Source organism: Balaenoptera ricei, chromosome 13 (genome assembly GCF_028023285.1).
Source record: "Balaenoptera ricei isolate mBalRic1 chromosome 13, mBalRic1.hap2, whole genome shotgun sequence".
In the NCBI taxonomy this organism is placed as follows: domain Eukaryota; kingdom Metazoa; phylum Chordata; class Mammalia; order Artiodactyla; family Balaenopteridae; genus Balaenoptera; species Balaenoptera ricei.
Window position 1 is genome coordinate 68072771 of NC_082651.1, and position 13522 is coordinate 68086292.

At 37.1% G+C, this 13522-nt stretch overlaps 1 protein-coding gene across 3 annotated transcripts in view; it reads right to left on the reverse strand.

The window, feature by feature from the left end:
- EML4 (EMAP like 4) overlaps positions 1-13522 on the reverse strand; it is a 165536-nt gene that overhangs the window by 30070 nt on the left and 121944 nt on the right. For all 3 annotated transcript variants that reach the window (XM_059943503.1, XM_059943502.1, XM_059943501.1), the window contains 3 exons: positions 12876-12971; positions 7215-7349; positions 6965-7100 (listed from right to left, as the gene is read on the reverse strand). In XM_059943503.1, coding sequence (XP_059799486.1) covers positions 6965-7100; positions 7215-7349; positions 12876-12971 — 367 coding nt within the window. The remainder of the gene's footprint in view (positions 1-6964; positions 7101-7214; positions 7350-12875; positions 12972-13522) is intronic.

Consider the following 13522-nt stretch of genomic DNA (forward strand, 5'->3'; position numbering starts at 1 on the left):
TGAAGCTGCTAGAGTAAGAGAAAAACTTTTTAGAAGATGTCAGCTTGCAGAATTAGTTACCAGGTTCAAAATGGCAAGGTAGAACCTGGTTTAAGTATGACCAAAGTCAGTTAATAAATACACCTTAGATCCACTGGAAATGAAAAAATTACAAGTTTAAAAATTGTTCAGTGGGGGGCTTCCCCGGTGGCGCAGTGGATAAGAATCTGCCTGCCGGGCTTCCCTGGTGGCGCAGTGGTTAAGAATCCGCCTGCCAATGCAGGAGACACGGGTTCGAGCCCTGGTCTGGGAAGATCCCACATGCCGCGGAGCAACTGGGCCCGTGAGCCACAACTACTGAGCCTGCGCGTCTGGAGCCTGTGCTCCGCAACAAGAGAGGCCGCGACAGTGAGAGGCCCGCGCACCGCGATGAAGGGTGCCCCCCGCTCGCCGCAACTAGAGAAAGCCCTCGCACAGAAACGAAGACCCAACACAGCCAAAAATAAATAATAAATAAAATTAAAAAAAAAAAAAGTATATCATCTTAAAAAAAAAAAAAAAAAAAGAATCTGCCTGCCAACGCAGGGGACAAAGGTTCAATCCCTGGCCCGGGAAGATCCCACATGACGCGGAGCAACTAAGCCCGTGTGCCACAACTACTGAGCCTGCACACCTAGAGCCTGTGCTCTGCAACAAGAGAAGCCACCCCAGTGAGAAGCTCGCTCATCGCAACGAAGAGTAGCCCCCACTCGCTGCAACTAGAGAAAGCCCGCGAGCAGCAACGAAGACCCAACGCAGCCAAAAATAAATAAATAAATAAATAAATAAAAATTAAAAAAAAAAAAGAGTTCAGTGGGGAAATGGGTGAAGGTGGTTAAAGGTACAAATTTCCGGTTATAAGATAAATAAGTTTTGGGAATTTAATGTACAGCATGGTGACTACAGTTAACAATACTGTATTGTGTATTTGAAAAACGTTGCTAAGGTAGTGCATCGTAAAAGTTCTCAGAACAAGAGAAAAACCTCTACTATATGAGGTGATGGATGTTAACTAAACTTACTGTGGCAATCATTTTAAAATATATACATATATCGGGGGCTTCCCTGGTGGGGCAGTGGTTAAGAATCCGCCTGCCAGTGCAGGGGACACGGGTTCGATCCCTGGTCTGGGAAGATCCCACATGCTGCGGAGCAACTAAGCCCGAGCGCCACAACTACTGAGCCCGCGCTCTAGAGCCTGTGAGCCACAACTACTGAGCCCACGTGCCACAACTACTGAAGCCCGTGTGCCTAGAGCCCGTGCTCCACAACAAGAGAAGCCACCGCAATAAGAGGCCCACACACTGCAACGAAGACCCAACACAGCCAAAACTAAATTTAAAAAAATAAATGTATTTAAAAATAAAATGTGAATTGTAAAAAAAAAAAATTTAAAAATATATACATCAAATCATTTTGTTGTATACCTTAAATTTACACAATGTTATATGTCAATTATACCTCAAAAACCTGCAAAAAAATTGTTCATTTTCTAATAAAATTGTTCATCAACTTTAAATGGATAAACAAAATGTGGTATTATTCAGCCACAAAAAGCAATGAGGTACTAATACATGCTATAACATGGATGAACCTTGAAAACATTAAGCTTTGACTAAAAGTCACAAAAGACTACATATTCCATGATTCCATTTATATGAACTGTCCCACACAGGCAAATCCACAGAGACCAAAAGCGACAAACGGTTGCTAGGGACTGAGGAGAGAGAGGAATGGGAAGTGACTCCTAATGGGCACAGTGTTTCCTTTTGGGATGATGAAAATATTCTGAAGTTAGTGGTGATGATTGCACAACTCTGTGAATATATTAAAAATCATTTAATTGTACATTTTAGAAGGGTGAATTTTATGGTATGTGAAGTATATCTCAGTAAAGCTGTTATTGAGATTGTTCATTTTTACTCATCTATTTGAGCTGCCATTACATTGTTAAAATTAAAATTTGTAGAGTTTTGGTATCCTAAAAAAAATTATGCTATAGCTGACTCTCAGAATTACTCAGTGTGAGGCTGCTAGTGGTACAAATACTTAATAGATGGGTATATTTGGCAGGGAGAAAGGAACGGGCTTGCCTACTTTGGAGTAGGGCTTGCCTGATTCAGCAAAGCTAGCAGCAGAACTCCAACTAACTTGCTATTCAGGTCAACTGCCTCGGCTCACATCAACATTCATCACCTAAAAATACTTTAAACATTGAACAACACAACTGTGCCCAGTAGGACAGCCAGCCAATTATCTATCATAGCTCTGATGTGACCAAGAGAGTAAGAACATCTGAGAGATGTGAATTTTCTGAGAGTATTGCTGGCTTTATTTGGGCATTTAAAAGTGGGGAAAAAAGTGGGGGCAAAGGGCTTATTTTTCTCATGCATGGTCAAATTAACAAGAGTAATCTGAAAGTACCACGGTACCATGTAAGAAATTACAAAACGCAGAGGTGTGGCATTTCATAGCTCTCTATCAGAATGCAGGAAAGTGAAATACAGTTTCTCTATTTTTAATTCAGTTTTCCCTACTTCTAAACATGACAAATACCTTGTTAAACACTTAAGATCTTCCTAGAAAAATGGAATCTTAGAAAATAGAAAAACTGAAGAACAAATGCTCCATCAAGAATAAAAATACCCTATATAAGTAATCAACACGGTGAGATACCCACTTTCTACCTCCCACCACCCCAGGATAGTTATTTCCTGAGGAGGACCTATATTAATTTAGCTAAAAATATGTCTGTGCTTTAAATTTAAACAAGTTACCAAAGCTTGCTTTAGATAGTATTTACCCACAAAATAATTTATAATCCAAGATTTCCTTCTCATGGGTCTATATTTCTGACACTTTAATTTAAGCCAAATAATGTCTGAAATACCTGCCAAGAAAAATAATTATCGTTGTATTAAAAACCTATTGTACCTCCAGGCACAATCATGGCCAAGTCTATCCAAGCTTACTTGCAAATCTCCCCTTTCTTCTCAACTCTAGCAGAAACAAGCTTCCGTAAAAAGCAAGTTTACCTTGACTGCCAAATAAAGATCCTTTGGAGGGCTTTCTGTGCCTGTTTAACTATAGAATCAAATATCAGGGAGACTTTGAAATTTATGTTATATTCTTAGCAACGCGCAAATGGGTCCAGGTTGATTATTTGGAGACCAGGTAAAATGGTAGTGTTTCTTAGTTTCTTAAAGAAACTTGGCAAAGATTTCAGAATAATGAACATTTTAATGGTGGTGTTGATACTCTCAACTTCCCCTCCCCCACTTAAAGAATTATGAATTATTACATATAAGAAAAATTCTGAACTATTTCCTGTACGTAGGAAATAATAAATACCTTATACCCACATAAGAAATAGAAAAAACTGAAACAACCTAAATGTCCATAGATGGATGAATGGATAAAGGAAATGTGGTATATATATACAATGGAATAAAAAAGAAGGAAATCCTGCCATATGCAACATGAATAGACTGTGAAGACATTATGCTAAGTGCAAAAAGTCAGACAGAGAAAGACAAACGCTATCAACATATGATCTAACTTATATGTAGCATCTAAAAAAAAAAAACTCACAGAAACAGAATAGACTGGTGGTTGTCAGAGGCGGGGGAGGTGGGTAGAAGAAATGGGTGAAGGTAGTCAAAAGGTACAAACTTAGAAATTTAACGCAAAGAGGGTGACTACTGTTCACAATACTGTAATGTATATTTGAAAGTTGCTAAGGGAGCAGATCTTAAACGTTCTCATCACAAGAAAAAAAAACTGTGAGGTGATGGATGTTAACTAAACTTATTTTGGTGATCATTTTGCAATATATACGGATATCAAGTCATTATGTTGTACACCTTAAGCTAGACAAGGTTATACATTAAAAATGTTATAAAACTGGAAAAGAAAGAGAACAGAAAATAATTCTTTGAAGAGTCCTGTTAAATTACACTTAAGGTAAGGAAAAAATGGTTTGGAAGCAAGCGAGCTCCTTATGAGGCATAAAACACAGTTTTGGTTTGTCTCCTATTTACTAGAATAAAAGCATTAGCTGTGAAATTATACTTCTGCAATCCCCCAAAGTCCCTTTTTCAGATGCAATATCACAGTATAGTCAAATTTTGGTTGATAAAGACTGCTATGGGCACAGAAATATCATATTAGGGAATATGCAAACTGGATCAATCTACTGAAATTTTGGGCAAGAATTTAAAAATGGAAACTATGAACATCTGTTCTGATCTGGGCTTACACATTTATTTCACTAAACTCACCAAATCCTTTCCAGCCATATTTACATACCTCAAAACCCCAAATATAAAGGAAGAAACAAAATTCTCAGCAAGTTTGCCCAAAATAGGGTCAATCATGTAGCAAATTTCATGCGCCCAGCAGTTTACAAGATTAGATTTTCTGTTTTCTGTTCGTGCATATGCAGATTTTCTCTGCACAAAGGCTAAGCCACAAGTTTTTCAGATGAAAACCAAAATAAAAACAACTTCTGAACCCCTCCCTGCCTCTCACCTCGCACATTAAGGCTAATGAAGGGTGTATTTATACCCAAACTCTGCTCAGAGTGGTAGGATAATATGTCAACAATTTAAGTCACTGTTTTGATAATACTGTTCCTGGCATTTCTGATACTGAAAAAAATGTGCCCAAGAAAAAGAAAAGAGAGGTAAGTGGGGAGGGCAACTGATAGTACTGTTCTTTCTTTTTTCTTAAGAATCCTCAACCAGGAGCTTCTGGATTGGTGAACACAAGGGGATTCGGGGAGAGTGGTACGCCTGGGGAGGGCATGTAGGTTCTTGGCGGGCCCTTTTCCCAGGCCTTGCCCTGGGCATTTTTTCCATCTGGCTGTTCCTGAGTTATCTCCTTTTATCATAAACTGGTGATCTACTTTACACTGGCTACAGCGCTCAGGCCAGGTGTCAGTACTGGAGGGAATTTGGTGTCCATACACCAAAAAGTCTGTTGCTATGTTGGGAAAAGGAGAAGAGAAAGGGAGGAAACGTACCACAAATGTAGTAATTGGGACTATCTTTCTATATTACAGATAACTATGTTAACCAACAGCTGTTAAGAAAAGGTCCTTGGAACCATCCTTTTGTGAGTTGATATGGATAATTTTAATCACTAATTATTTAGAAAATGATACCTCTAAATTTGTAGGTCTTTGGTTTTAGTATTCATTTATTATAATAAATCCAATTCCATAGGCAAGTCAAAGGTTTCAGCTGCATTCCAACAAGTAGAATTCTGAAGTAATGGAGTCTGATTATGTGATATTTTACTATATTACTATTCTTATATTATCCATTAACAATAAAAACTTCAAGTTTTTAACAGGGAGCCACTTTTACTGAGAGCAATGTCATCCTGCATGACCTCCACCATTTAGCCACATAAGATCTCAGGATAGAATGTAGGCTATTACTCTTTTTCAAGGATAAAATCTTTCTTCTTACGCCCAAACCAGTTATTCTCATCTCTCTCTCTAAGATTTTTAGTCTTTTTTCCACCACAATACCCATTTTACCCTCAGGTTTTAGGCAACCTTAAAAAGACTACTGATTGATTCTAGTAACTTTGCCTTCCATTCCATTTTCAACTGGGATTCTCAAAATTCTCCATTATTATCTTTTTTAATACATTTATTTATTTATTTATTTTTGGCTGCGTTGGGTCTTTGTTGCTGCGCACGGGCTTTCTCTAGCTGTGGTGAGCGGGGGCTACTCTTCGTTGTGGTGCGCGGGCTTCTCATTGCGGTGGCTTCTCTTGTTGCAGAGCACAGGCTCTAGGTGTGCAGGCTTCAGTAGTTGTGGCTCACGGGCTCTAGAGCGCAGGCTCAGTAATTGTGGTGCACTGGCTTAGTTGCTCCGCAGCATGTGGGATCTTCCCGGACCAGGGCTCGAACCCGTGTCCCCTGCACTGGCAGGCGGATTCTTAACCACTGTGCCACCAGGGACGCCCAAAATTCTCCATTTTAAAACTGGCTATTCTATACTTAGCTGTTCTACGGCCTTAATGTTCTATTGAAATTGCAAGCTCCTTTGGTCTTTTCTTGGTTCTTATTCTTCTTGATCTCCCTATAGCACTGAAACTCCTGGGAATTCTCTGCTTCTTTGTTCAGGCACTAAATAAAAAGTTCTATCTTGCTAACTTTATTTTTTAAATCTCACTTCTGTAACCCTTGTAGGCTCTTTTCTGGTCATCTAACTGTGGGACTAAGGATCCTTGGCCTCACAGCTCTTCTCTCTTCCATGGTGAACTCAACCAGTTTTTAGGATTCTTGTGGATAACTCGGAAAATCTGTATCTTTAATCCCTATTTGAATTTTCATCGGCTTAGTATATATTAGTTTTAATTGATAAGAGGAACTGCAATTCACTACTATTTTTTAAAATTGTATTTCCTTCATGCTAGCTGTCTCTTGTTTTTGTTAACACATGACAAGTTTATTCACACTATCCTGGATGCTTCACGTTCATAACCATCTTTCTCCCTTAACTTACACTGATCCCTAACTGGGATCAAAGTTCCATATCTTTTGTAGTGTTGCACATTCATTATGGCTTAACAGAAATATCATTTCTTCTGTGAAGGCTTCACAAAATACTGAAGATTGGGATGACTTCTCTCTTAATCTTTACGGTGTTTAATTAACGTGTATCTGTATCATCTCTAATTATTTTGTATTAACCTCCTGGAAGGAAAGGTACAGTGTAGTCAAATGTAGGTTACATATGCTTAATAAATGAGTAAATAATTTGAGATTTAAAAAAAGACTGTCATGAAGAACCTTAAAAACAAAATGTATGTTGGTGACTCTCATACTGTCTCCCTGCAGCTCTCTCTCTCCTGGTCTGGGTAAGAGATGGGACTGCAATAGCAATATGCGCAAACTGAAAGGAATGACTTTAATATGAGAATACTGTACCTTTAGGCCCTTTCCCAGGTGTGGGTTCTACAGTAGTTTTGCTCCATATAAGTATGACTCCACCTGAGTCTCCAGTAAGAACATCTCCATTCCCCAAGAATGTCAAACACTGCACAAATTTTGGTTTTTCATATTTCTACAATGAAACAATGAGAATTTTCAGTTTTCCCTTTGGCATGATGACTTTAAGCTTACTCAACAATTAAAAAATTAAAGTTTTATAATGAAGTTATAACATTCTGGTCCTTACCCCAAAAACTCCCTGTTTTCTTGTTAGTGAATTGCCACTCCAGGTCCAGAAAAAAATGTGAGATTTACCACAGGTTATTATGGTATTTGCATCTGTTGGATGGAATTCCACAGCCAAAACAACTTCATTTGTTGTCTGTGGAAAGAGAAATAAAGCTTTAGATGAATGTATATCCTTATCTCCATTAAGTACCAATTACAGGTACTGATAATCAAAGATAGGGAAAATTTTTAAGGAAATGCCTTTCCTTCAAAGTTCTATTTTCCTGAAAAATTTTAATAATAGATTTTTAGAATAATGACTTAAATTTGATGTCCTTATCCTATTATATCATCTTTTATGCTATCTACATATAATAACTCTGCACTAGGAAGACATTTACACGAATTAGTTTTAGGTTGTTTTAATTTCTTGCACATTCAAGGAAAAGTATGCTAAAACTAGCAAATGAAAGAGCAATGTACATGCTGTCTTAAAGACATTGCCATTTTGGTCTTAAAAAAAACAAACCAGTCTTATCTTTCTTTGTACTATACTACTGACCATTCATTCAGGAAAATATTACTGATTTAGAGATTCATCCCCATGCTGAAGACATAATAAGTAGATACAGAATGGTCACTACTGACTCCTACAGAATGAAAAAACAAAAAACAAAGAGCTTTTATGCTCTTTCCTCAAAAAAAACCTAGGAAAGGGACCTTATTAAACTTAAAAGCTTTTGCACAGAAAGGAAACCATAAACAAAACGAGAAGACAACCCACAGAATGGGAGAAAGTATTAGTAAACGATGCAACCGACAAGGGATTAGTCTCCAAAATATACAAATAGCCCATATAGCTCAGTATCAAAAAAACAAACAAGCAAATCAAAAAATGGGCAAAAGAGAAACAGACGTTTCTCCAAAGAAGACACACAGATGGCCAAAAGCCACATGAAAAGACATTTAACATCGCTAATTATTAGAGAAATGCAAATCAGAACCACAATGAGGTATCACCTCACACCAATTGCAATGGTCATCATCAAAAAGTCTACAAATAATTAATGTTGGAGAGGGTGTAGAGAAAAAGGAACTCTCCTATACTGTTGGTGGGAATGTAAATGGGTACAACCACTACGGAGAACAGTATGGAGGTTCCTTAAAAAATTAAAAATAGAACTACCATACGATCCTGCAATTCCACTCCTGGGCATATATCCAGAGAAAACCATAATTTGAAAAGATACATGCACCCCAATGTTCACTGCAGCACAATTTACAACAGCCAAGACATGGAGGCAACCTAATGTCCATCAACAGATGAGTGGATAAAGAAGATGTGGTACATAAATACAATGGAATATTGCTCAGCCATAAAAAAATGAAATAATGCCATTTGTAGCAACATGGATGGACCTAGAGATTATCATACTAAGTGAAGTCAGACAGAAAAAGACAAATATCATATGCTATCACTTATATGTGGAATCTAAAAAAATGATACAAATGAACTTATTTACAAAACATAAACACTCACAGACATAGAAAACAAACTTATGGTTATCCAAGGGGAAAGGTTGGGGGAGGGGCAAATTAGGAATTTGGGAGTAACATATACACACTACTACATATAAAACAGATAAACAACAAGGACCTACTGTATAGCACAGGGAACTATACTCAATATTTTGTAATAACTATATGAGAAAAGAATTTGAAAAAGAATACATATTGTGTGTATATATATGTGTATGTGTATGTATACATATGTATAACTGAATCACTTTGCTGTACACCTGAAACTAACACATCACTGTAAATCAACTATACCTCAATAAAAAAATAAATATATAAAAAAGTACACTACTAGGGATGTAATGTACAACATAATAAATATTATTAACACTGCTGAATGTTATATACGAAACTTGTAAAGAGTAAATCCCAAGAATTCTTATCACAAGGAAAAATATTTTTTTTCTATTTCTTTAATTTTCTATTTATCTGAGATGATGGATGTTCACAAAACTTATTGTGGTAATCAGTTCATAACAAATGTAAGCCAAATCATTAAGCTATATACCTTACACTTATACAGGGCTGTATGTCAATTATATTTCAATAAAACTGGAAGGAAAAAAGAAGAAAAAGGAAAAGATAATGTGTTGATAACAAAGCAAAATTAGTCACCTCTCTTCCAGAATTGGAATCTTTTAAAAACTGATTCAACAGTCCTTAGTTTTCACTTGGAAAAAATCAAAACTACTCGACAGTTGGATCTTATGCCAAACTGATTAATCAAGGATTATAAAGCTAACTATAAATATTCCCAAGTATACAAACCCATGGTTCCAGTGGTAAGATATTCAAGATATAAACTGAATAATCTATGAAAATAAATCACTTTGGGTATGAGTGTGGCCTTACAGGATATTTTACTTTAACTTTTTATTGATGTACACTATATAATCAGAAAAGCTCACAAATCCAGAGTACATAGCTTGATAAGTTTTCACAAATTGAACACACCTCTGTACAGCATCTAAAGCAAGAAACAGAACATTACTAACATCCCAGAAACACCCCAGATCCCTTTTCTACTCACTACCCCCTCCAACTGCTGAAGTAACCATGATCCTGATTTGCAGCAGCAAAGATTAGCTTTGTCTGTTTTATTTAAATGGAATAATACAGAAGGTATTCCTCTGTGTCTAGCTCATTTTATCAACATTACATTTGTGAGATCCACAAATGTTGGTGCATATATTGTAATTTGTTCATTCTAATTGCTGTATAGTATTCCTTTGTATGGAAAGACCACGTTACTGATATATCTATTCTCTTATTGATGGGCATTTGAGTAATTTTTTCTTTTATTTTTGATTACTTGTTTTTTGGTCAACACATGTATATACTTCTTTTGGGTTTATACCTAGAAGTGGAACAGGATGGGTCAGAAGGTATGCATATACATGTGTTCAACTTTACTAGGTAATACCAAACAGTTTTCCAAAAGGGCTGCACCAATTTACATGACTAGCAGCAGTATACGAGAGTTCCAGTTACTTTACACCCTCACCAACCTTGGTGATTTTGTCTATTCTTACTGATTCATATTTCCACATATATTCAGCTTGTCAACGTCTATAAAAATCATGCTGGGATTTTGACTATGTTGAATGTATAGACCAATATGCAGAGAACTAACATCTTTACGATACCGGCTTCTATCCATTACTACTGTATAATCCTCCAATTATTTAGGTCTTCTTTAATATCTGTCAATAAGGTTATGAGTTGCCTTACTGAATTTTAAATTTACATAAATTAACAAGTAATGTATTAAATCCCCAATCCTTGTGACATAAGCCAGGACAGAGCTTATCTACAGAAGAATAAAGTTAACACACAGGGAGAAGCTAAGAGGGGTGACAGAGAATCAGTGATCTAGTCCCTGAATCAAATCATTCCTGAGGCAAAATCTCCCTCTGACCTTTACTAGAGGTTTTCTTTAACTCCCTAAACATGAATCAATAAACCCTCATTAAATTTGCTTTAGTTGTTTTGAAGTCGTTTGCAATGAAAGAGTTCTAATATAGATATTTGGGATACAGAGTTGAGTGAACTTGCTGACTGACTGGGTGTGAAAGTGAGGGAAAAGGAATCATGAATGATGCCCAAGTTTCCAGCTTGAGCAACTAAGTGGAATGTGATGTTAGTCACTGAGAGGCAAACTGGTTGGGGGCTAACAAATATGATTAGTACAGATTTGGACACATTGCTTGTGACTTGCGGGATGAGGCATTCAAATAAAGATGTCCAGCAGGCAAACAAGAATTGCTCTTGCTACTCTGGGCTGGAGTTAGCTGATGTGGGACATGGCAGGTAGTAACCAAGGCCATGGGAACAACAGGAGCAGCATATGATATCAACAGAAGACATGGGATGTAACTCTCAGGAACACCAACACCCAAGGTTCTGGAAAGGAGATCCAGGAGTGGCCACTAGGAGGAAAATCATAAGACTTCATCTGGTAGCCTTTCCTACAAAGGACCAAAATTCACATATTTCACCTTCGGTGTAACTTCCCTATGTTTCAATGTTAAATTACTCTGAATGATGGCTGAAAAAGACAATCTATCTTCATTTATGTTTTTTAAAGTCTGAGGTTTCCTGACACCTTGTATTCCTTTCAAGTACAATCAAATCTACTCTACTACTTTCAAAAGATTAACTTATACTATTTAAAAGAAATAACCTCTTTTCATCCAACAAGCTGAAAGCTTGAAGCTTACACAAAACTAAGAGAGAGCACAATTGAAGAGGAATGTGACGTTATTTAAGAGTATAGCAAATATGTCATAGGCTTTTAAAAGCCATCCTGTCGGGGCTTCCCTCGTGGTGCAGTGGTTAAGAATCCACCTGCTGGGCTTCCCTGGTGGCGCAGTGGTTGAGAATCTGCCTGCTAATGCAGGGGACACGGGTTTGCGTCCTGGTCTGGGAAGATCCCACATGCCGCGGAGCAGCTAGGCCCGTGAGCCACAACTGCTGAGCCTGCGCGTCTGGAGCCTGTGCTCCGCAACAAGAGAGGCCACGATAGTGAGAGGCCCGCACACTGCGATGAAGAGTGGCCCCCACTCGCCACAACTAGAGAAAGCCCTCGCACAGAAACAAAGACCCAACATAGCAATCAATCAATCAATAAATCTTAAAAAAAAAAAAAAAAAAAAAAGAATCCACCTGCCAATGCAGGGGACACGGGTTCGATCCCTGGTCCGGGAAGATCCCACATGCCGTGGAGCAGCTAAGCCCGAGCGCCACAACTACTGAACTTGCGCTCTAGAGCCCACGAGCCACAGCTACTGAAGCCTGCGTGCCTAGAGCCCGTGCTCCGCAACAAGAGAAGCCACGACAATGAGAAGCCCACGCACTGAAATGAAGAGAGCCCCCACTCGCCGCAACGAGAGAAAGCCCACACGCAGCAACGAAGACCTAATGCAGCCAAAAATAAATTAATTAATTAAATAAATTTAAAAAAGTTTTTTTAAAGCCATCCTCTCACTTTGAATCCCTTTGAAAGCCTGTCAGAGGGAGGCCGTTTCTGAGCCATATGAATGCAGTTGCAATGCTAACCTCATTCCTCTCTTACAAGTTATAGCCTGCTCTAAACGAAAGGATTAACACTATTCTATAGCAACTATAAAGGCTGTAGCATTTTATTTAATAATCCCATAAACATAATTAAAACCAAAAAACTTATTGTTACATATGCTTTTCAGTTATGTCAGCCATATTCCAAAGGTTGAATTTTTCCTTTAGATCTTCTAATCTTTAAAGATTGAAAAAAATACCATATTTTGTTAATGAAAAAAATAACATATTTTGTTAAAGAAGAAGAAGCCAAGTAGAGTATACAGTCTTAACTTTGAGATTACACATCCAACTACTTTGGCATTTCAGTAGTACAATGTGTCTGAAATATCACTGAAAGTGGTTGAAGCTGCTTTACTACTGTATCTTAAAACTGACTACCATAAGAATAATGACAAATCAATAAATTTGATGAATTTGGCCAGCTGGTGCTTTCTTGAAACCTAAGGATATGCAATATACTTCCAAGGATTTACAAAACAAATAATGTATTCTAAAAGATAATACCCAATTAAAATGTTTTTACCTTTATTTCTGCTCCTTTTGATTTCTTCTGCCAATCCCATACAGTAAGCATATGTTCATTGGAGTCATCGATAACACATAAATGAACACCTGAATCCTAAAGAAAAGTCAATTGCAATAGGCATTTAAAAATTTTCAGATAAGGCTGACTTTCTAAAAAGAAATACCATATTATTAAAACTGCCAAGTTTAAGATAATCCAAAATCCTTTAAACTCATGGTTCCTTGAAATATAATGAACATACTATTTACTAAGACTGTATATTCTTCAGAAATACAATAAAAAGTCTTAAAAATTTTTTTTTCCATTTCCAATTTTTTCCCCTAGGTTGATCTCCACTTGCTATCTAGCCACTTCTATTATTCAGAGATAGCAAATAATTAATTTGGAGGATACCCTAGTCCCTTCTGCGTCTTCAAGTATTTTCTGCTTTAAAGTAGTCTGACTGCATTTGAAGTATTTTCCTTTGAGGTAGATGTGAAATGTATATAATTTTATAACTCTGCTCCTAAATTTTGGTAGTTTGATAGAACAAGCTAAAATTAATGGCTATTTTAAAGTTTTCCTATTTGTTTTCCATGATATACCTGAGTTACATTAACATGAATAAACAAGATAAAAACATAACTAATGCCTCCCAGTTTAAG